At 39.1% G+C, this 25,880-nt stretch overlaps 1 protein-coding gene across 1 annotated transcript in view; it reads left to right on the forward strand.

The window, feature by feature from the left end:
- Positions 1-25,880, forward strand: part of LOC118805087 (diacylglycerol kinase beta) — a 123,466-nt gene that overhangs the window by 78,619 nt on the left and 18,967 nt on the right. Inside the window, exons 21-22 of the mRNA XM_036565700.1 lie at positions 11,072-11,136; positions 22,776-22,866. Of these exons, the coding sequence (XP_036421593.1) occupies positions 11,072-11,136; positions 22,776-22,866 (156 nt within the window). The remainder of the gene's footprint in view (positions 1-11,071; positions 11,137-22,775; positions 22,867-25,880) is intronic.

A 25,880-nucleotide genomic window follows, 5' to 3' on the forward strand; every position in this document is an offset into this window, starting at 1 on the left:
TGCAAAAGTCAGAGACCACCATTCATTTAGCTTCCAGACAAAATCGGCAAGCAAGTTAACTTTTTTTAAATAAATACTTTGCTGCTTGTATAAGGAAGGGAAAGTCAAAGGGAAATAAGTGAAGAAACCGGAGTTTCCGAAACTGGAATTCAGAAAATGTTAAAAGATCTAGAGAAAATGAGACTCTTGACTTTTACCATCAGCTAAACAGTACTTAAAGCTTTCGTATTTGAGAAAGAGGAGAAAATCAATCTCAACTCTTGCTTCAGATCTGAAAAAATCCACAAGCGTTTCTGTCCATCTTTACACTGTTAGAAGACAACTCAACACCATGGATCTGAAAAGATGTGTAGCAGTCAGGAAAACGTTACTGGGAAAAAGAAAGAAAAAAGAAGAACAGTTGCAAATCAAACACTTAAGCTGCTCTGACTGTCCCAGTGTCCAGATGTCAGCATTATTGAATGTGCTTAGGATTATTGAATTGTGAAAAGCAGAAAATGCAGCAGCTTCTAAGACTAAACTTTGGTGGAAAAACACCCCTGCAGATTTCTTTGAAAAATTGAAAGCAAGTCTCTTGAAAAGAGAATAAGAAAGGAACTAAATTTAACATGGAAAATATATATATATTTGCATAGTTTTAGTTGTTGAGGCCTCTGTGTAATTTTCTGTTAAATATGTTTTCTGCTACTTTTCCTGATGCTGGAAAATGTACAGCTCATTTTTAATGGCCATTCTGAGTAAAAATTAAATGAATGAAGAGTGGTCTGCCTTTTGAGAAAAATGGGAAAATGTACTATTATTGGTATGGAATTGACATTACAGTCATTACAACTGATAATTTAGCACTCTGTATTTAGCTTGCAGACAAACTGATGCATGTGTAGTCACCAGTGCTGGGCTTTTTCATTACCTTTAACTCAAGTGGAGAGCATAAAGGATAACACCACTGCCCCACATCTGGAGGATCCAGGTTTAATTACCCTCCTGGCAGAAATATTACTACTATACCAATAAAAGTAAACACATATGTGAGATTTAGCAATGTCGTGGCTTTGAAAAATGAATCAGTGTTGCATCTTTAACCTTTCTTGTGCACCTTACACTTCAAATATTACTTATAGTACGATTTTAAAAGAAAACAATAATAGGTTATTGGTCATTATTACAGTCTGTATGAGCCACAAGGTGTTAATTATTGGTTAACACTTTGGACTAGAAATTCAGTGCATCCCTAGTTATTGCTGGAAAGTGATACAGAGGCTAAGGAATAGCCAGGCATCAGGGAATAGCCAGTCAGTGCAATAAGAGTGTTTGCTCTAGAGTCTGCCTCAGTACGTGTGTGTGTTTGGGGCAGTAGGGGGTGGGGGGGGTGTAGTACTGGCACAGGCTGAAGGTCAGGGGAAGTATCAGTGACAGGAAGTGTTTGGCTGCCAGTTTCGGACCAGGTTACCGCCATAATGAATGGCCGTGCTGAGTGACACCTGGCCAGTCTTAAAGATAGAAGGAAGACAGCGCCTCTTCATCTTTTCTCTCCCCAGACAAATACGCAGACCTGAGTGCACACACAAAGTCACCGATGCACACCAACACTGACTTACATATGCATCCTAGCAGGCTAGTGACGAGTCCCATATGCACCTGCTCCCCGCAGTGCTGACAGAGCCACAGATGGACACTGACACAGAGGAGCCCTACAATAACCCTGCATGGCTGTGCCAATCACTGTGACCTGAATATCACCTCACTTAATACTCCCCTTTCAGTAGGTACTCTCTGAGAGGCATAATATGGACCTTGTGAACTTTTTTGAAACAATTAATGGTTTAGAAGAACATGAGTTCACAGTGCTTGTAACGCACACACACGTAACTATATATATATATATACATATATACCTTTATTTATATATAGAATCTTTTATTTATAAGGAGGGATTGGAGGGAAAGGAAAGGGTTACATCTTTATCCTGAATTCATCTAGCAGAGCAGATACTATGAATGTTGTATGTTTCAGGCGAGGAGAGGGTCATGCAGGGGACATTGCGTCCCTGTCCTCTCTGCATGTCCATGTATGGGACTGCTTAGGCAACTGGATATGTACCTAAAGGCATTGGTGTCAGCTTTATAGACTGGCCATGACATCACTCCCAAACATTTCATATCAGCACAGCAGAGCTGTGCTCGATAGCATCTGTTGCAGGAATGAGGGCAGAAAAGTCTAACCTAGCCTGCTCTACCTCTCTCTCTGTTGACGTTCTTTGGCATGTAGCGGGGTTGTTTTTTATCATCGCTCTTTGCCCTGTGCCCTGTTACTGAAAACAGCAAATTCAAACCATGCTTTATTTCTACAGATGCTTGATTGGAATTGTCGTTTGACTGTGACACTCACTTCTATAAAGTGTGCATTTCATTGGCAAACATCTGCTGTGTTGTGCGACAGTGCCTAGTGTCACGTAGCTTCACATTGTGTCAAGATATTGGCCTCCATGCTCTTCTCCTATCACACACATCTGGTCTTGCCCTAGATCTCATATATGTCATATTTTTACAAGTATGTTTTACAAGTAAGTGTTTAGTACTTAACACTGATGTGTTTTTATGTATTTAATCATGATTTTGTCTTTCTTGCGGTGTATGTCCTCTTGCAACTTGCCATGCCATGAAATCTGCCATGCAGTGAAACGTTCAGCAGATTATTACTTTACGCAGCTGTGTTTATCCAATCAGACAAGGGCAGACTGGTCTTTATCACGAAAGGCAAAACTTTCTCCAAAGATAAAGAGGGGAAAAATGTCTCTTTCTTTCTCTTCATTGTATCCATGGCCATTATCCTGAAAATATCTGGTTTTATACAGAACACTTCAACAGTGGAGATTTGGAGGGAAGATGTTTTACTGTTTATATTGTTTGAGTAGGAAACCAAATTTTAAATTCTAAGAGGCTCATGTAGTACTTGCTAAGATAGCTTTAGCTTGCTAGTGAACAAACTAAGTAATTAGTTTGTGTGAACAACTTATGCACAATAAGAAAATTATAAAGCATAAAAAGCACAAGTCTCTATTTTTTTAAGCTTTTGTGTAAAATTACAGAAAACTAAGAAACAGTAAATAGCATTTTTACTGCCCCAGATATGTTAGAAATAGTTCCAATTTTCCTCTTTCATAACAGAAATGACATATAAATGCACACCAAAGACAAGCAGAGAGAATCGGTGAGGGTGGAATGTGGTGAAAAAAAAAATGCAAGTGGATGTGTAACATTAGAAGTATAGAGCTATTGTTGTCATTGTACTAAATGTACATTGTACATTTAATTTACAAACACAATCATTTATTTATAATGACCAGTGTTAGGGATAACACAGTACAAATGTTTTGACTTTTCCAGTAACAAAGTAGTGTGGTAGCAATGTAGTATAAAGTCTTGTAATCACATTATAATTACTGACATGAATTTTGTTACATGGTACTTGTTTGTGAAGTGTTTTTACTGGATAGTTTGTAGGTTTCAGACAGTATTAGCCATTCTTAATTTTCATAAAGTAACTGCTGATTTTTACTCGGACAGCCTCTTTCTTTCTGATCACAGTATTGAAAAGAACTACTCTTGTGCTTCTCTTTTACTTTCCAGTTGGTACCAGTGTGTTTAGATTTTAGAGAGGAACCTTAGAGGTAAATTAATGAGTAATAAGAGTAGGAAGGAAATAATAAGTAAAGTAATCCCATTATAGTTTGAGAGAAGTAATTTCAAATGGATTACAATGGATTACTGTAGAGTAACTACTCCTACTCTGATAATTATCTAATTTTGTACTCAGTTAAATAGTTACATTACATAATTAATTATAGCCCCTTTTCCAAAAAAGGTGGGATGCTGTGCAAAATGTAAATAGAATAGAATGCAATGATGTTAACCTTATATTTAATTGAAAATAGAACAAATACAACATATCATATATTGAAACTAAAAAATTGTATTGTTTTTTGAAAAATATACACCTATTTTTAGTTTGATGCCAGGAACACATTTTAAGAAAGTTGGGACTGGGGCAAGTTTGTCACTGTGTTGCACCAAATGTTTTCAATGGATGACAGGTCTGGCCTGCAGGCAGGCCATTTTAGCACCCTAACTATTTTACTACGGAGCCATGCTGTTGTACATGCAGAATGTGGTTTGGCATTGTTTTGCTGAAATAAGCAAGGCCTTCCCTGAAAAAGACGTCATCTGGATGGTTACCTGTATATATCATTCAGCATTAATGGTGCCTCCACAGATGTGCAAGCCACCCATACCATGTGCACTAATGCACCCCTATACCATCATGAATACTGGCTTTTGAACTGTGTGCTGATAACAAACCAAGTGGCCTTAGCCTGGAGAATGCAGTGTCCATGATTTCCAAAAGAAATTTAAAATTTTGATATGTCGGACCACAGGACACTTTTCCACTTTACCTAATCTTAAATGAGCTTGGGAGCAGAGAAGGTGGCAGTGTTTTTGGATTCTGTTTATATATGGTTTCTTCTTTGCATGGTAGAGCTTTAACTTGCATTTGTGGATGCAGCAACAAACTATGTTCACACACAATGTATTTCAGAAGTGTTTCTGAGCCCATGTTGTGATTTCCACTACAGAATCATGCCTGTTTTTAATGCAGTGCCGTCTGAAGGCCTGAAAATCACAGCCAGCCGATGTTGGTTTTCGGCCGTGTCCCCTGCATAGAGATTTCTCTGGATTCTCTGAATTTTTTAATAATATTATGTACTGTAAATGCTGAAATTCCCATTTTTTTTACTGTTTTATGTTGAGAAACATTATTCTTGAATTGTATTCATTTTATACTGAATCGTGTTACTGACCTGTTGCCAATTAACCACAAAGTGTTGTTTTTAGCATTACACAGCTGCACCAGTGTTTTGTTGCCCTGTCCCAATGTTTTTGAAGCATGCTGCTGGCATGAAATTCAAACAATTAAATTTCTCAGTTTCAACATTTGATTGGTATGTTGTCTTTGTACTATTTTTAATTAAATATGGAGTTTAAATGATTTGCGTATCATTGCATTCTGTGTCCCGACATTTGCAGTCTATGTGGACAGTTTTGACTTTTTTGATCAAATTCAAATCTTAATAAATGATCTCTTTTCCTACCCACAGGAAATTGAAAGTTTAGAATCTGCACTTTTAACAGAATTTAGCATCTTGTTTCAATGAGCTACAAGTGAGTAATTAACATGTAAGAGGCATTTTAAGGCATGTATACTATGGGTAACATAAGGGGTTAAATTGTGTGCAGTTCTTTGCACAGATTAGATTCTTTTTTCATAAAAAACTTTCCTTGACATAAATGCATTCAAAATGTCCCAGCAACTCTGTAAGTTGTATGTAATACAGAAGGTGTAATGCATTCAGTAGCAGCTTTGCAAGCTGAGATCGATTGCCCTGCTGCAGCAGTCACTCAGGCGCTCAGCAGGCCCATGCATCAGCGCTGCTCCTGCTCTATATAAAGATGTGCTATGCTGGGCTTGGATAGGTGCAGGGTACGAACCACACCATACCTCCACCCCCCAACCCCTTCACCCTATGTGCTTCCTTTCTCTCCCGTGTGACCGCTGGTGCACCTGCAGGCCCAGGCAGGAAGCCAGCACAGGTGTTAACGTAGCACGGTCCGTTCGCGGCTTCATCAGTGCACCCGCAGCTATCAGACTCTGAGAATCCTGCGCTCGCTCACTTCCTCTCTGTCTGAGAGAGTGAAACAGTGTTCAGGGTGAGACGGCACGAGCTGCCGCCGTGTCACTTGCTGAGACAGGCGCTGCGTGTTCGTGTGCGTGTGTGCGGCATTTCTGAGCTTGGTCCCTATGAAGGATGTGGCGGCTTTGAGCTCCCTTGTCTTTGCACGTGTGCACACCTAAATATAGAGGGATGGATCAGTTACAGTATGAAACCTGACTTATCAATTGGCTTCTCTTCTTTCGCTCTGTTGCTTTGATTTTAATCAAGGTTTAGCGCTTGACAGCAAAATGTACCCTTGAGGCACCATCGCTGGGACAGCAGCATGTTGGTATACAAGGGAACAGCAAACATCTCAGTGTGTCAGTAGTCGCAAATTCATTTGAGCATAAAGATCTAATAGTTCACGTAGATGTATTTTATTCATACTACTTGCAGTTGGTAGTTAAGATGGGGAAACATTTGACATTTTAATGGCATTTTGAAAGTCACCTAGTCTCGCAGGGTCAGACATGATCTCATAATGAGAATACGCTTCTGGGATCAACTTGTGAAACTTTTTCTGCTGGACTCCGCCAAATCTGCTGTTAATAAGGGCGCACCCCTTCTAAAACCTGCCCCCAAATTCCGCTAGTGTGCTCTTTTAATGACCGGAGTAGGATCAATAACAGGCAAAACAAGCTAGCTAGCAAAACACTGTCACTGGCAGCCTGTTTGCCATCATTGGCACACATAAATGTTTATCCCTCTCCAGAGCTAATGATTATTTTTGCTGTATGCAGTTACATCCATGGGCTAACAACAGGCTTGTTGGACATTGTTGACGAGGGCGCCATGGCCCTCTGTTGCGGTAGGTCCAGTGAAAAAAGATTTCCACATAATATTGAATCTTACAACTAACGTGCATGTTAAGCATGAAAAGAACATTCTCTCAACGACCAGCTTCTAATATGCAAGTAGTTAATAAACAGATTGTGGTGGGTGGTGTGAACAAGCCAAAAACATTTTTCATAAAAATATGTGACACATTCAAAATTCTACTTTTGACATTGAACAGTCAAAATCCAGATTAACCAATGACCCTTACTATTAGGCATTTATTAAGTGTTTCAACCTTGGAATAATGCAAAACTCCGTCACCATCACCACCACATATGGACTGGAAGCATAAGCATGGCTTATTCAAAGCATGAAACTTACGAAGTACACCATATATATTACAGATATACATATACCATATATGTATACAGAGAGACATTACATATGCATTACAGAAATACAAAAACTACAGTTACCCAACTTTGAAATTTTCTCACTATTTTCCTCAGTAAATCTAAACATAAATGGCAGAATAACAAAAAAATCAAATAGCAAGTTTAGTTTTCTCCTGTTCTGAGGTTGACATAACAGACGCCTCATAGTCATGGTTAAGTTACTACTTCGCTGTAGCCACTGACCGCGGAAGTGAAGTTCAGCCCACCTGCAAATTTGTTGTGCTCGTCTTGGCACCACTACTGCTCACTAGCCAGTGGTTTAGCTCAACGCTACTAAAATCTTTTGAGAAATGAACAGTCACAGCAGTAGAGGCACATTTGTAGGTAATAAATAGTATTGTGCTTATTTCTCTCTCTGTGAGCCCAGGTAGGAGTTGTGCATAAAAGTGTATTTGTGCAATGGAATGAGGTGAAACCACATGCTACCTTTTAGTTATCTTTTCCACATTTTGTTATAACACGCATGTTGAGTTAAGTGATACACCTTGAATTGATACAGATTGCTGTATGAATATATTTAAATGTGTATTTAAAATAGCAGGATCCACTAAAATAGGTGCCTGATCCAATCAGGGAGGCGCCGTATCTCGTTCGGCTTAGTAGGTTTCACACTCGCTTTGTTCCCACCCTAGTAAGTTTACATACATATCCATATTTAGCCCAAAATTTCTCGTTGTTTTCCCCAGAGGTTCTCGTTACGAGATCATGTCTGGTCCCGTGACTAAAAGTCACATTGCTCTGGCTTTGCTAAGGTAGGTGTGTTGGGGAACACATCCTGTTTCCTCATTGGGCATGTGTTGATAGTGACATTGTCTTTTCCCATTCTGGCCTTTAACTGTTCCCCTACCCACCCAGGCTTTTACTAACACCCTGCTCTTGCAGGCAAGCTCCACAGCTCCAGTGGAGCCTGAGAAGAGCAGGGCTTGTGATGAGTCACCACAGTCTGTTTTTCCATTTACTGTACAGACCATGCCCTGCTGCCAATCTACTCTTCAAATAAACAACATTAGATCCAGTTCAGGACTAAAGCAGTACAGTGGATGCATATTTAGTCTGCAGTGTCATCTCTGTTGTCAGAAAAGTTAATTCTTAAAGTATATGTGCGCAAGTGATTGATGCACAGCGAACAAGCTGGAGGCTGAAGATAAATTGAACATTTTCAGCTGATAAATGCCCCTCCAGAGTCATGGATCTTAAAGGAGGCTGATGAAGACAGTGAGCTCATCTAATTAAACCAGAATTTAACATCATGACTCATTACACCGTAGGCCGGTAATTTTATAGCAGGAATACTGACCATCAGTAGCTCATTATCACATCATACAAGCTTGAATAATTTAGTGCCATTTTTAAGCACTAACAAGAATAATTATTGGCACATTTACTGTCATGATTGGGAAGTTTAATGTTGTTTTCAATGCTAAACCTCTCTTTGTTCCTTGCTGACATTCATTGTTAATGATTAAGCATGCTTGAGCCAGACTTGCGGTGCAGTTACACAGTGTGCATAATATTGTTTCTCTTGTTTATTTAAATAATCTAGGCCAGGCTGCATCAGAGTTGCCATCATTTTTTAATTACTGTTGCTGTGTGGGTCTATAACTGAACAAAAATGGGAAATGTTTGAGAACTTTCATGTCTCTCAGTCCGTGTTCCTGAAACAGTGTACGACGAACTGAATAATCAGTGCTATGTGGCACAAAGCGATGAGGGCGTGTCCAAAAGGCATATACATTTTTGTTCAGGCGCACACATGCTATGTGCAAAGGATGGGGTGAAGTAGAAGAGAAATAAAAGGGTGGGGTGATTAATTAGGATCTTGTCAACCAATGAGATTACTCTCGACATATCTTTTAAACAGCTACACTAAGTGCAATGGCACAGCATGGAAATGTCTTAGATAAAGAGGCAGCACCAAGAGTGCTTCACTAAAGAAGAGACTGAGGGTCCAAATAGCAAAACAAAGCAATAGAACACACTGCAACTAGCCATACATAGAACAGGTAAAAAGAGTTTAGCGTCAATAAGTGTTGCAATTTACTAAATACTGATAAGAGATTATTATAATAAACCACCTACTCTGATTTACCAATGCTGATAGTAAAAACTGACTGGGCGCTGTTTAACGCCAGTGAAAAGCTCGTCTTTTTTTTTCGCTCTAATATGACTGTTATTGTTTGTGCTCAAAGACAGAGTTTTTAATATTTGTGAAGGCCTATCATGTCATTCTTTTTTGATGAACATTGTTAATCACTGCTATTTCCTAATAATCTGGCTGTGTTCACAATATTAAAAATGTCTTTAGGGCAGCTTTTGCCTAAATAATGATTTGACACTTTTCTAAGCAGTTGTTAAAAGCACATATTGAAATTCTTTTGCGTCTGCTACACCTGCATTACTAAAGCTATTTGTTACATTGTTACTTCTGTGGCTTCTGTTGCAGAAATGTCACACTTTTTGATGCACTGCACATAGCTAAGAGGTTACGCTCACTGTGCAGTTCCCAAACAACCAGGGTGCAATCAGTAAAATTAAACAAATATTTCACAGTATTGCACAGTTTCACATGCACTCGGCACAAGACTCAAGTTCAGCTCATCCCTCCAGCCAAAAATATGTTTTGAATCAGAACATCAAAATCATCTCTAACTTTCTTTGATGTTATGTCAAAATAATGCCATATCTACTTAAAGTATTTACTAATAATATGTCAAAATAATCATGTACCTTCTTGGTTAGTAATGGCTTGTTTTTTTTGGGACTTATTAAGTCCAAAATAATGAGAAAATAAGTAATTATTTTAAACTAATGAGTCACAATTTGAATCAAAATCAGAAAAGGATAAAAATCTTGGTCACACTTTATTTGGATAGTCCCCAGTAGATTATCTATAGATTTTCAGTTGATTAACAAACTAAAAAAATCTGTTAAAAGTTGATTCTCAACAGTGTTAGGGTTAGAATTAATACCAGGGTTAGGCCTAGGACTAGAGTTGTGGTTAAAGGTTAGGATTAGGTCAAGCTTCAGGATTAGGATAAAGTAAGGTAAATTTAATAGATAATTAGTAGAATGTAAATTAAATGTAGAATAAGCATCCATGAAGCATTTACAGTAGGCTTTCCAAATAAAGTGTTATCAAAATCCTTTTTTCTCCTGCCTGGTAGATACAGGCTTTCATACAACAAGTATGTGAGCCAAATGAGGGGTTGGTCATACGTTAATTACAAAGTTGAACCTGTGTTTATTTCTTAGTCGATAAACTGCTAAATTGGCATCCACATCAGCGCAAAGTGATTTTCACTAAAATTCTCACAAAAATCCTAACACAACTAAATATAGTGCCCAGTGATTAGTATATTTGAACTGTTTCAGCCCATTGCTTTTCTCTGTCATTGTCATGTTGTTCATCTCATCAATCCCCTGTGCCCTCTGCTCTCACCCCTGTACATCCCCTCCACCCACGTTCCTGGAAAGCTTCACCCTTGCTGATATGATCACTTATTCATCAAGCTCACTCGCTCTGTGGCCCCACTGACAGGGTTGTGTACTTTGTCCAGTCTGGCTGGCCTATCTGTTGAAACATCTTCCCTCCAGGCCACAGCAACAGTGCTATCATCCCTCCCCTTATTCCCCTAGCCCGCTGGCTTTGGCTCCAAAACGCAGACCTGTTAATACCTGATGTCCCTGTGCCTCATTTTTCAGTGTTGGCCATTTTGAGCACTGATCTAGGAACAGATTTCCCAATCACAGGGAATTTAAACAACCACATGGAACATGTTAAAACTGGTGCTGGATCAGGGAGCTTTCTGCTAATGATTGATCTTTGCTAAGAGGCCTGGGCAGACGTGTCTGGGTCATGTCCGGACAGCCATATGGTTGGTGCTCTCAGGCCCGAGGGCACAATTTACTTTCTGCCATAATATTTGATTTCAGATCTTCTATGCAGTAACCATGCTGGAGCACACACTGCCTGGAATAGTAACCACAAATAGGCAAAACTTGAATTCTGATCTGGTTTTAATGAGAAGGTTTGATAATCTGTGTTCTGTTTTTCTATCCCTCCCTGTAGGATGCATCGATAGCTCACAGATTCCACTTGATGAGAGAGAAACATCCTGAAAAGTTTAACAGCAGGTAGGATACCAGTTCTGTTTTATTTATTCATTTATTTATTTAACCCCATTATCTCCCCAGTGTCCCATGTGAACCAGTTCCCATATGCTGTCAAGCTCTTTCTTATAGCACATTGGTTACAGTCAAGGAGGATGAGGGCAAACCCAGGCTTCCTCTGCAATATGTAGCCAATCAGCTGTAATGTTTAAACTGCCTCTTAGCCAATGTTTTAACTGCCTCTCACACATTGTCATAGGGCAGCTGAATGTGTTTGGCTAGGAGTGCTGATTGCCCAGTGCTGTCTGTATGACTGAGCAGATGCCCCCGATTGGCTAACATTACAGTGAATCGGCAGTTACAGAGAAACAAAGTCACCCTTTCCAGCAAAGAGCGGTAGGGACAGTTGTACTCCCATGGGCTCCTGACCACAGACAGATTTTAACTTAAGTTTCAGCAATATGATGCAGTCTTCTTTATAAGTTGTACCACTCTGGAACCATACCAACAATTTGATTAGACAGTTTGTTAGACCAAAGGATGAAATAGTAGCCCTATATTCAAAGGCTATCTACCTAGGGACTTTACAACACATGCATAATAACATATTTAAAAGCAGTACTTGAATATTTATGAACAGCTCATGCTGGAAATCGTAAGATGAAGTAAATGACATTGTATTGACATAAAGGCCCTTAAGCCAAAAGGATAGAATTTGATTTGTTTATAACATTGTTATGAAGCATAATTCTGAAGTAATGGAAATCACTTGGAAAGGCAGAAACCTGTTTAAGAATGCCACATATCAGACCTATATATTTCAAATTCTACATACAAACAGGGAACTTCTGCTTTTCTCAAATACAGGATTGTTGTACATATGTGTATACATATATTCATATGTGTGGGTAAATATGTATGAAAATTATCACTTACGTTTGAGGTCATCAGAATCTTCCATAGAACTGATTTAAAGTTCCTTTTAAGTTCAATTACTTGGGAATGAGGATTCATGATAGTGTAATAAATAGAACACATGTCTGTCACTTTAGTTTAAGGCTTCCTATGTCAATCCAATGTCATTTATGTTGTAAAATTTTGTGATTACTGGAAAAAAAACTGTTCATAACTGTTTAAATATTGCTTTATTAATACATTATTCAATGCTTGTGCATGAGTTAAGTAGTCTCTAATGTAGGTAGCCTTCAAATAAAGCATTGCTGAAATTTTTGGATGTTTAAAAAGATTAAAAGTGGTGCTCACACTAAACTGTATGCCTGTCTTGCTTTAATCAGCCAGAAGTTACTAATACATCTGAAATGGTCAAACATGATAGCCCAGTACTTTCTAAGACCCTGACTGATGAAAGTAATTGGTTACAAGAGAGGCAGAACAAGGTGCTATTTTTGTGCAGTTCTCATCGATAATGCTGTTGCATTGTGCTTCTTTATAGTGGAAAGTTTTTACCGCTAGGCAATTCTCAGAAATCAATGAATGAATAAGCACCAGCTACCTGGCAAAATCAATTGATTGGCATTGCTTGGGTACAGTCAGTAATTTGTTAGCAACCGATTTGTGATGTGGATACCTTTTGTGCAAGTAACCATTGTAGTGCTGTTGAGCTCATCTGAGTCTGACTCTTTGATGATGTGCAGCACAGAATAAGAGTTGCAATGTTCAGTTCAGTGCAAAGAATATGTTTCCAGTTTCCACTTTTTTTCACAGTTTAAAAGTGATCAGGAACATAAAGTCATGCCTCTTGTACTAATTCAGTGTCCTCAACCAGAAAGTTGAGACAGAAAGGAGCTTTGCCTTCTGACCTTGACAAAGAAACTTTAACACAGGAAAACCTGATGAATTGGAGCTCCTTCACTTCGCTCCTCTCTGAAAGCTGTCTGTGTCAATGTCAGGCCGAGCACAATAGTGGCTCGCTGTCTCGCTCTCTTCCTTAGCTATGGGGAAGCTAGAGTGAATGTCGCTTCTTAATTAAATGTTATGCAACAGAGCTCCTGTCACAATTCAATATTTTTACAGCTAGTAAAGTGACGGAAGGCACACTGGTCATCTCTCCTTAAGAGAGGGGCGTTCTGAGTGGGTGGGTAAAAAGATAGCTTCTAATTTGAACTGCTTGTCTATTATTTTCCTTTAATTGTACCGTTTAATGTGAAAGGTAGAGACAGAACAAATTTGTCTGATGAGTAAGCGTAGTGGGTTAGGATGACAGCACATTTACGCGCTGTGGCATGTGAAGGGGCCACTGGTAAAAACGTCCTCAAGAGAAAACCATCCGTTTAAACACCGATTTAGCATGGGGGTTCTACCACGGCTGATGATCTTTCAACTGTTACACTGTAATAGCTCAGGCTAATCCTGTAACAGCACTTGGAGGGTGACCACTATCAGTACCAAAAATACCACGCCTTCGTCACTTAAGAGAGAGCTGCTCTGTGCCTGCAGTGCTCTTTACAGTAGCTGTTTGTAGCCTGCTTTGAAGTGGAGCTGCTGAATTGTCCTCTGCTCTCATCAGATGATGCATCTATTCAGGCATCCCATAAAAAGCCCATGTAGCCTTTGGCAAGTCAGCTTAAAAGAATTGCTCCAGAATAGGGCCTGTTTTGTTTGTGGCTGGACCTTCTTGCTACTTCCCCTAAAGGCTTCAGCATAACAGGCAGCAGAGCACAGAAAAGCAATAACAGTATTTTTCAGTTCCAATTACTACGTACAAAATGTCAAACCAAGTGGCATTTCTTTAAACTGTTTAAACTGACCATTCCATGACTGTTATTTTCAGCAAAGTGTTCTTTAAGAGGACAGGTGGTGTCCGTCTGTTTAAGTGTCCAAATATCTTTGGGTGGGGCACTATATATAGCACGTCATACAAAAAGACAACAAACAGAACAAAGGATATGTATATACACCGATCATATATCATAACATTATGACCACCTCCTTGTTTCTACGCTCATTGTCCATTTTATCAGCTCCACTTACTATATAGGTGCACTTTGTAGTTCTACAATTACACACTGTAGTCCATCTGTTTCTCTGCATACTTTGTTAGCCCCCTTTTACCCTGTTCTTCAGTGGTCAGGACCCCCATGGACCCTCACAGAGCAGATACTATTTGGGTGGTGGATCGTTCTCAGCACTGCAGTAACACTGATGTGGTGGTGGTGTGTTAGTGTGTGTTGTGCTGGTATGAGTGGACACACACACATATATACATATACGTGTATATATATATATATATATATATATATATATATATAGATAGATAGATAGATAGATATACTACACACTACTACACACTAGGCAGTACAGAAAAGAAGAAACATTTTTCTAGAAGCTTCTGAGGATATACCTCTACAGAGAATGTATGAGTGTGTTGGAATGGCAATAATAAGTAGGTCATTTTCATATGACAGAGAAAAGTCCTTGTAACCAGAGTTCTACTGTAAAATGCTGAATATTCAAATTACATAAAGACAAGCAGCATCAATGCAGAGAGGCCCATGTTGTTTACAGCATAACAGTGGCAGTGTGAGTGGCAGTGATGGTGCAGAAGCCTTTTAATCAGCTCCTAATGACTCACACAGAGACAGTATGATGGAAGTGAGCTGGCTGAATTAGCTGGTTTAGTCCAGATCCTCATTATTCATAATTTATGGACCCAGATTCCCAAACTATTGTGAGTGTACTGAAATGTGTCTTGTCCTTTCAGAGCGAGCCAGTTTTCAGCACTCCATCTGTGGTGTCTTATATTGCTGCCCCTAGTTTTAGAGAAGCATTTTGTGAGCTTTTTGAAATGCCTGAAGGACAAGAAAGCTGGAGATGAGAGGGAGAAAAAATGTTATGAAGAGCACACATTGTAACATTTAATGCCTAACCCCAGAGTGAGTCATCTAACAACACAACTGAAAGCATTGCCAAAAAAACACTACATCTGCTCTAGTCTGTAGATTTAGCAATGCAATGCATCTGTCACTCCATTGGGTTCTAATAAGGGGCAAGCAAAGTGGTTTAGAATTAGAGAGAAAAGGCATTCTGAAAATCAGTGTGTGCTGCCAGATGGTACATGAGTGGTGGTTGCTATGGTGCTCAGCTGTTGACAGGCTGGTCATTATTGCTGCATGTCAACTAAAACCTTTTTAATATTTGGACTGTTTGAGGTTCACCTTGTTGAAAGGGCCCATATTGAACTTATTGACACTGATATAATGAATTTGGTAACAGTGAGGTGGTGAGATGAGGCAGCAGAATGTGTGTAGATGTAAGAAACCTTTGGAGTGAGCCTTATACTCTTTGTACATAGGTGTATGTCTGTATTTGCATGAATGCATTGTTCCTGGGTACCTCAGTAAGAGCTTGACAATCTGCTAGTGAGAGCTCGCTTCAGTGGGCAGTGGACTCCACAGGGAGCTGTAGTCCAGGCACTAATGATCACACACATCACAATGGACTAAAGCTGTGTGTCAGATCCCACCCCCCCAACCTTCCCCTCCCCGTGGGGAAGAAGAGGAAGTTTTGGATTAAGAGGTGTCAAATTGCCCCATGAAAAGAAAAAAACTCTTTGTCTATTCGATTACAATAACAACAGTGACTCTGTTGACATTCAGTTTCCCAGCCAAACAATGGTGAGGAAAGAGAGGGCTGCTACTAAATTTGCACAGTAGTGGGAAATGGAGTACAGTGTTTTTCACACCTAATCTTACTTTAGACACATTTTCCTATTTTATTTCTTCACCTGTTTTAGTGGTTTATTGCCTGTTCACTTAAAGGTTATTTTGAAGTGTGCTGTTGTGATTTTTCTGTCACGCAAAGACTTTCAGGCGCCAAGAATTGAACTTCTGGAGCCGGTAGAGTTCTGTATGTAGTCAACATGGGAAACTTTACATTTGTATTAATGTTGCTTAAGAAGAATAAATCACCCCTTCTTGCTAAGTGTACAGTGTTGCAAATATCACTTCTTTGCATAACATATGGGTGTGGGGAAAGATTGAGGTTAGTATTGAAATGCTGAATGTTGACCTTGTTGAGAGCTATTGATTATTAGCACATTATGTCGTGGTCAGTAAGCCAGTATTGCGCCATTGATCTGAGAAGAAGAGCAGGCAGTCAGTTCTGGGGAAAACGAGGACAGTGGCTTATTCACTGAGGCACACGTGTCCCTGGCGATGTAACAAACAAATATGTCATTACTGGTTAGAGTTTGGCTGTTAATCATTAGCAGCTATATTATTGTGTAGCAGATGTACTCTAAGTAAGCTCTTCTTTTGAAGCTTTCTTTTTTTTTTACAAGAAACAAATATATGCATGTGAATTAGGGATGCCAATTATAGCTAATTGTTTTGACCAATAACTGACCATTACTAGTCAGTGATTAAATATTAACCAGAAAATCTAAAATCAAGGATGCAAGCAATCAAAATATCAGTGATAAAAGAATAGTTCCGGTTCTAAAATCAGACCTACTGAGCCATGTCGAAAGCAATTGTAAAATATTTAATGTACGCACACTTATAAACACATGCATCAACTAAATTCTGTATTAATGCACCAAGATATTAAGAAATATTCCTTGTGTGGACCATGAAGCATAGTACTGATAGGTGGGGTCAGGCATACAGTCACGTGCAAAACATTGGGGGCCCCTAGTCAAATGATATATTTTGTTGATTTTCTAAGTGAAAACAAGGTCACATCCTTGGCAGAGAACACACTTCTGCACATTTTAATGCACAATTATTGTTCATGTGCTGAATTTCTGAGGATATACCTCTACAGAGAATGTATGAGTGTGTGATTTAACATATTGGGAAAAGTTGAACATAAAGTGAGGCCTGTGCAAACCTTATGGCACATTTTATATTGTTTTTTTTACAATATGTTCAACTCAAAATAGAAATTGTGCACTAGAATATGCAGAATATATTAGAATATATCCATATTTAACTTTGTTGCCTGTAGAGGATATAAACTTATTTTCACTTAGAAAATGAACAATACATGTAATTTGACCAGGGGTGTTTAAACTTTTGCGTGCAAATATAAGTATGAAGTGTGAAGTACGTGGCCCAAAGCCACATTAAACATGCCCTACAAAAGAACTTTTTGTTGAAACCAAGGTGCCGACCAACTGTAGTATGATTATGTGACCAAAAACTTAAAAGCTGACACGATGACTGGAATATATGAGGATGAGCTACTGAAAGTTCTGTATTCTAAAGTTTTGCATGACGAAAGGTAGCGTTGGCTCTGTGTTCCTCAGTAGCTCTTAAAAACTGTCACCGTCCACCTTATCCTTCCCTATAGTTTTGCACACCCATGTGTGATTTACTTACACTGCCATACATCACACCTTCTCATGGAGAACATGAACAAAATAGTCATCTGTCTTTTTGCTTGCTGAGGTTTGTTTTCAATATGGTGTATCACTGTAGCTGTTGTCCTCTCAAAAAAGGGCTCTGCGCTTCATTCTGTCTAGCGGAACCAGTTGCCTGCTGCACCCTCATGCGTACAATTCAAAAATGTTCCTCAACTTGAGTGATAAACCCACCTATTCGAATAAGAATGTATATTTGAAATGAAATAAAATAAAATAAAATGAAATTTTGTGAAAGAATTGTTTATTTGTCAGTTAACAGATGATCAGTTAATCATGTAATGTAAATGTCAGGCTACTTGGATGGACTAGTGTGTTTGACAAAATTCACAACTTAAATTTCCAAAATCTCACATGATGCATGTGAGGTTGATGCATTACAAAAAGAAACATCAATATAATTAAAGGCATTTATTGTCCTTTTTAAGCCTTTGCCCACCTCTCTCCTCCGTGACCCCCTCCACTGGTTCATTAAAGTAATAAATAGCGTGAGATTGACTGAGGGTTGTTGTGATGAAGATCCACAGCTGAGTGATCATGTGACATGAGACAGGAAAAGGCCAAATATGGTCCTAAACCCAGCCTTGGCGAGTCTGCCCAGCGTGCCAAGTTGGGTTTCATAACCCATATGTCTGTGTTTGCACTGTCTATGTGTACAATGCCTTGTATATGGGTGTATGCGCGTGACGATTGCATATATGCGTGGGTGTGTAAATGTGTGTGTGTGTGTGTGTGTGTGTATCCCATGGCTTGCACATATGTGTGTGTGCCGGGGTCCAGAAGAGGCCCAGCGTGGCTGTGTTCTGGAACCTGTCGTTCCCTGCTGCTCCTGGCCTGTGGTGTGGAGGGATAAATATACTCCTCTCCTCCTCATTGTTGCTGACTGCTGCCAAAAGAACAGCCCGGCAGAGCCTCCCTCCTCTCTCCCACTGCGGAGCAGGTCGTATGTGCACTGCGAGGGTCTGTTACACACTGCAGGCTACCTGAAACTAGACCTGAGTCATCCATGTGCTTTACCCTCGCACTATTCTGTGGAGTTGCAGGCATTCAAATGCATAATTCAAAAGCTATTGTACACTGAAAATAGTAATGTATTGAATTTACTTTATTCCAATCTTTACGTTTTCTACAAAATAAGATAAATAACACATTTATCGCCAAATGAACACTACAGTTAAAAAAGCTGGAATCACTTGTCATATTAATAATTACTGTTGTTTTATTTAATATTGAGGGTATTACTTTTTTCAGTGTAGTGTTCAAACTAAAGAGAGCTGCATTGCCATTATCACAGATTTGGGTCACGGTGCAGTCTTTTTCATGGGCAAGTCTGTAGATCTAAAGCAAAGTGAACTAGTGGCACATTGCCAGGAAATCTGTAAACTGCAAGGTCACAGGTTCAGATGCTGAGTGAGAGGCTCAAATTACAGCCTGAAGCAAGGATTTACCTTATGATGATAGTTCTAACAGTATAGCGGTAGACATTAGAGCTAGGCCTTGAGTTTGGGCCATAAATATAAAAAACAATAAAATAAAAGAGTACTTTATGATGATGCTAATTTCTGCTAAATTTTCTGCTAATTACCACAGGGGATTTAAGTAGTATGTTAGCGCTAAGCTAATGGTAATTCACATCAAAATTGGTTTAGATTATATACAAACATTCGAAGCTGATAAAAGACATTCTGCATTTAATTTGAAGCTTGTAACAGACAAAATAGTGCTTTACGTTGTAGCAGTTTTACAGTGACTCCTTTAGTAAAGAGCCCTGGCATAAAGCTGCTGCCGCTGTCTTCCATTTCTATCAAAAACACATTGGTCAAGCTACTATACCTTTTCACAGTCAGTGATGTATAGGGTAATGTTCTTCTTACAAAGGTGGTCCCATCCATTGAAAATCAAAATGCCATTGGTTGAATCCATTCACAGTTCTTAATTGTGTTATTGGTTAATCTGATGCATTAGGCCTTCATTTCAGCTCCCGAAGTCTTAACCAATGGGAGAGCTAGCAAGGTGATTGTCTTAAATAACAATGAGCTAAAAGCTCAGCCATGTATTTTTTATTTCACAGAAATCATTAGGCCTTCTCTGAAAAGTAAAAGCAAAAAAGCCATTACCATTAAACACCAGTCTGTGTTCATTTTATAATGCTCCTATTCACTGACTTTATCTGCTAAATTTAAGCTAATGGAAACCAGTCATCTGGACGGAAGAAGCTGTGGTGGTTAGTGTGAGTGTTCACATGTTTAATGTTCTCTCCAATTGAAACAGCTCATTCCACCTTAAACTCTTCTAGCCACCCCTTAGGGCCTCCTGCACAGTCATCCCCTCATGTGCCAACCAAGGGCTACTTAGATCTACTAACTAGATTAGGATCAGTAGGAGAAGCTTCATTATGCCTGGTCACCATGGCGATCCAGGGTGAGAGAGTGCATGGGTTAAGAGGTCATCACTCTCTTAGGGGATTATGAGAGATGGCTATCTTGAGATGGTAACACAGTTATGTGTGTGTGTTAGTTATTCGTTGAGTAATCCTAAAGGTTTGCTGACCTTTGGCCTCTGCACCTTTACTTGCTGACCAGTGCCGTGATAAGGTCACACATCCAGACGTGACGTGTTTTGTCTTCATTCATTTTTACATTCCACTGACCAGAACCTGAAAGAGCACAGTCAGATAGTTTTGACTAGTGTAAAAAGAGCTCCCTAAAGGTCCTGAGGTCCATTTATGACATCCAGTCAGCTGTCAGGGTTGAAACACTCCTTATAACTTCAAAACATCCTTTTTTTTGTAAATGGACTGCTCAGGCTGAGGTGTAAAAACTATATTTTGAAACTTTAACAACTTCTGCACATTACACCATACTGTTTTATTTCAAGAAAGCATAAAAAAGTGTTTATTCTAAGAAATAGTCCTTTAAAAATTGCACATAGACTGTGTAATTTCCTGGAGCGTTTTAAGAGGGTGCTCTCTATTTTTGGCAAGGGAATGGTTATATGGTGGTAACATACTGCTTGATTTCTAAACATCACACTGAAGCTAAGAGAAAATCACAGCCTAATTGGTTTTGTATGTGGATTCTACAGCGGAAGCTAGCTAATAAGGGTCAGCTTGCCCCACTGAGAACCCAAAGTGTGCCTAATTGTGATCTCAAATATGCTCATAATCCTTTAATTTGACAGAGCAAAGGAAACAAGTTGCTGAAGTGTGAGGCAAAAGAAAGACAGAACAAGGTCTTAAAGTTAAAAAGGAATCTTTACGACACTAACAAATAACAGAGGTGGCATCAGTTGATTCTGGTAACTTATCGCCTGCTGGTGTGGGGACTTACCATTTGTACTGTCCGTCTCCAGACACCTCAGAGCTTGTTGATTAAACAAGCATGTTGTCATTATCAGCAGTGCTCTGCTGTGCTGGACCTTCTCATGGGGAGGCACAGGTGTAAATTGCTCGTTTTGTTAAGAAAGTGAAAATGCAACACTTTAGTGGAGGATAGAGATTCCAAGGGACCTTGTGGCACTTTGTTCTTTTAGATTGATGTGAGAATCTAAAATTATTTCTCTCTCTGGTACTCTTTCAAATTCACCCACGCACATTGCACTAAAATGGCCCTGTCTTTCCGACATCTGTTCTTTTCTTGTCTTTACCCTTCTCTATTCCTTGTGCTCTCCTCTTCATGGGTTTTCAGTGCCCATGTTTGCTATGAGCATGATATCACACTCTGGTTGCTGTCCACAGCTCTGGTTTCTCTGTAGGAGCTGAAGCCGTGTTCCCTGCCACTCATGTTCTCTCACACCTGTCTGCCCGAGCTTTCCGTGTAGCACGTCAATATTTCAGCAGGCCAGAGGAAGGGCAGAGGGTGGGGGACGATTTGGCTCGAAGCTCCTTTGGCAAAGGTAGCTGTATCTTCTGGGATGAGAGAGATTGTAATTGGATACCTGAGAGAGGGACTTGGATGTGATTCATGAAAAGGCTCTGCTGGTACGATTTGTTTAAAGACCCCATATTGTTCAGGTCCACTTATTTTTAAATCCCGCTTATGTTGTTTATGTGGGTTTATGTACCAAAAACAGTAGTTATTCATTGCACAAGACCATTTACCAACTTCACCTTATCCTTTAAACAGACTCTTTTTGTTACTGTGCCTTTAAGACCGATATATGTAAATAAGCTCTTTTGTGACTGACTGTCCTGTATTGTGCCTCATTCAAAAAGCAGTCTGGGCTGAAACACTCCTTATAGTTTGAGAGTGAAGGGATGGAGCTAAACTGCTGAAGGCTAAATAGCCAAGTATATTTCAACTGATTTTAAATTGATTGGTTTTAAAACATTTTAACTTCTTAAAAATTTAGATTTTAAAGCTTGGTTTCTGTATATGGACTGTATGGACTGGCAAAGGTACGCTGTATCTTTCCAAATTTAAAATGTTTACATACTACATCAAACTACATTGTTTCAAAAAAGTAAGAAAAATTCAGTTTTTCTTGATATGTGCTGTAAAAATGCTTAAATTTTTTAACTTTAAAAAGTAAGAAACTTGGTTGCCATAAATTTTTTAATTAATTGAACTTAAAGTTAACAGAATGTGAAACACAGATCAGAACCTCAGTGAACTCAAAGTTTTAAAGCAACAAAGTTACTTTTTTATGTTTATTTTACAGTGTGGGCCCTGTCACTGTATTTATACTGTAAAATAATGGTGTTTTAAATCAAAAACTAGCATTTTTAAGTTAGGACAGCTTTTTTTAGAGCAACATTTTTTACAATGCAGTTTAAAGTAAATATAGTTAGATTTAGACAAATTTTAAGCAAGTCAGCAAGCTTTTTCTTAGATCTTAGCTCAACAGTAGAAAACAAATGAGCAGTCAGAGTTTTCATTCCCTACTCATCATGAACAAGTAGAGAACAGTTGCTGTGACTCCTTGGTGGAGATATGCCCTCTAGGCTGGAAATGAGCATGAACTTCTGTGCTTTGTTGTGTACTGTAGATCAGTCGGGGCAACCTGTTTGATCTGTTGACAAGCCAAGGCAGTGTTCCTTCCATAGTGTTTGTTGTCACACCAGCATTAGCATACGGGTGTGTCAACACAAACCCGTTTGTTGTTCCAATGACAGAGCAGCTGCATTGTGATTCAGACGTTTAGCTGAACTCCAATTATGTTGCTCTGTTTGGAAACTGTGTTACTGATTTCGCAAAAGTCCATGAATTAAGGTTCAAGATTTCTTCCTCTTCAAATACCTGTTTATCATTCTCTCTTCATGTCTTTCTTTCCTCCCTCTCAGGATGAAAAACAAGCTCTGGTACTTTGAATTTGGCACTACAGAGACCATCTCAGCCACTTGTAAGAAGCTAAATGAGAGCATTGAAGTGGAGGTGAGTTCAGGTGATAAACCTCATTAAAAACACTGTATCAAGCAGTTACATGGAGCGCCTCCACCACATTAACTGTGCTTTGGCTATGAACCAGCATGTCCAAAATTTCCACAAGGCAGTCCTTCAGAAATGCTGAATAGTAAATGTGAAATATGAGATTTCATTAATTCAATGGCTGTGATGCCAGCCACTCTCTAAATGCCATCCCCTGGGGCTGTCGCCAACTCTGAGGTGTTTCTGAAGACATAAACTGTGATTCATGAATGCAGCAGGTTGTTCACAGCTGCAGCAGACTTCATGCTGCTTCTGCTGTGTCAGGTATCTGAGCTGTGTTTAGACAACATGCCAATGTAAACGGCCCACAGCCCACAGTCATAGCAAAGTTGTGTTATTCTAGGTCAGGCTCTCAACACATGAACCAAAGAACTGGCCTAATTTTATCACGGTAAGAGACTACAATAACGAGTAATGCAGAATTACCAGCGAGGGACTGTATCACTTTAGGTTTATATATATATATATATATATATATATATATATGTGAGCAGTTTACCATGCAGTTTAAATTATGTTTTTTATGTTGCATTGTCTAAATACTTTGCACTCGTTTCCAAGTTCTTCAGCTTTGCATCTGTATGAGGTCCCTTTTTGGTGTCAGTGCCCTTCATAGAGATCCTGTTAACAATTACAAAAAATCTTCCCCAAAGTAGAAACTTCTAAATCATATAATCTTTTCGCAACAACTTGAGGACATAAACTAATTCAAAAATGACTGAAACAAATTACAGTGGAAATGGAGAGATATTACCAGCTGCAGTCTCCTGACATTTAATCTTGTTTCTTTGGTGGTTATGAATGCAATGTAAAGCGCTGCCACAGCTCACTGACATTATTGTTAAGATTGCCATGATGTTATGGTTCTTTCTACTGTAAAGAACCCTAAGGAGCCATTCAAAGGGCAAAAATGTCATTATGTTTGGATGCTGTACCCTCAGAATATCAAGAACCCCCTAAAAAGTGGAATAGTTCTATGAAAACCAAACAGTGAAACTGTGAAGAGGAGAGCAGTCTTCAGACAAAGCTTCTGTTTTTTTTGCTGCATTGTGTGGGTTCTCATGCACACTGAAGCATCTCATTATGTCGTAAATGTGTCAGCTTTCAGCCTTTTTAAGTTTGTGTACTTTTCCACTACTGACACTCAGAGTTTGAATCAGGGTGGTCATTGACATCATACAGTACTGTCAGGCATTTTTATTTTTAGGTTCTTCTGCTGAGGCATTTTTAGTCGAGTTAATTTTGGATAGACTAGGAGACTTTCTCCTGATATGTTTACTAGAAAGTCTTTTGATACTGAAATACTTCTTCAGTTTCTGTTTCTGTGTCACTCTCAGTGGTGCTTATTAAGGGCAAGGATGATAAAATTTATCATTCTTTTGTTTCATGCTTGAAGTAATTTGTGGTCTTATACTTATCACAGAAAGAATGCATTTCCATGCTTCTATGTCTTTGCTGCTTTCTCTATATACCCTACCAAATGATCTGTCATAGAAAGCAACCATCAAGGAGTTCAAATTCCTTGTACTTTAAACCCTTAAGCTATAGGCTAATTATCCAGTAAGTACTATCATTCTGTACTCTTAAACTGCTGTGAAAATTTGAAGAAGGAAGGTCTGCACACACTAACAGTTCCTTAAGGGGTTAACTGTAGGACTGTGTTAGGCAGGCATTGTGGTCTTCTTTGCTGCTACAAGTACAGGAAGAAGGACTTTATAGTGTCAAACACAGTTGAGAATTATCATTTAAAAGCAATATGGTCTGGAAGGCCATGAAGCAATTATGGAATATTTAATCAGAGACTACTGATTTACTGATAGTGGGTCACTCTCAGAGTGAAGAATCATACCTACTGTTCCAGTATCAAATATCTAGCAGTAAGTATCTGCTGACAGTCTCATTACACACACACACATTATCTAAGCCGCTTATGCTTCTGGGTCGCGAGGGGTGCTGGAGCATATCCCAGCAGTCATTAGGCAGAAGGCAGGAAATACCCTGGACAGGTCAGCAGTCCATCGCAGTGCTGACACACAGACATATACGAACACGCACACACTCACACCTAGGGGCAATTTAGCCTAACTCCAACTGGCAAGCTGCATGTCTTTGGACTGTGGGAGGAAACCCACAAAGACACGGGGAGAACATGCAAACTCCACACAGAAAGGATCCTGGTCGCCCAGCCCTCCTTGCTGTGACAGTGCTAGCCACTGCGCCACCATGCCGCCCAGTCTCTTTATAATACAAAATATTTAAAAGGGTATTGGACTAATGGCTCATTGTGATGTAAAGAAGTTTATTTAAGGTTCCTGTTGGAGAAGAAAGTTCTAGCTTACCTTGGCCCAAACTAGAACACCCACAAAGACACTAAACTTTGCAAACATTCACTGAGAGGCTCCAGGTTAGATCAGTGTATATGGTGCACTGTAAAGAATTTCACTATAAAAATACAGTAAATTACTGGCTACTAGTTGCATTACTTTTACAGTAATCTAAATGTGCCATATTAAAAGTAAATAACAGTAAAGTAGCAGCTTTATAGTGTGCCAGTCACCTGGACCACAAGATGACTCTGATGTAGCTGTATTCAGCTCTCCTCCTACAGTAATAAGCTGTAATTAAAATGTAGTGTTCTCCTGTATTTTTACAGAACAACTGTAAAACTAAAGCAACTCAGTAGCCAGTAATTTGCTGTTAATTTACATTTAAAAAATGACTTATAGTTTTACTAGTCCTATAAATATATAAATAAAAAAATGGCAATATCAATACACAATAACATTTTTGTAAACACCTCAGTGTCCTAGCATTTGAACACAAAAAAATGACCGTAAAGACAACAAAACATGAATCATTAACATAAGAAGACTTGAATGTTTCTGTTTTTTTAATGCTCAGCTGCTGTAATGTGACAGTGTTTTACGGTACAGCCCAATACTCAGCTCACAATTACAGAG

Source organism: Colossoma macropomum, unplaced genomic scaffold (assembly GCF_904425465.1).
Source record: "Colossoma macropomum unplaced genomic scaffold, Colossoma_macropomum, whole genome shotgun sequence".
Lineage (NCBI taxonomy): Eukaryota > Metazoa > Chordata > Actinopteri > Characiformes > Serrasalmidae > Colossoma > Colossoma macropomum.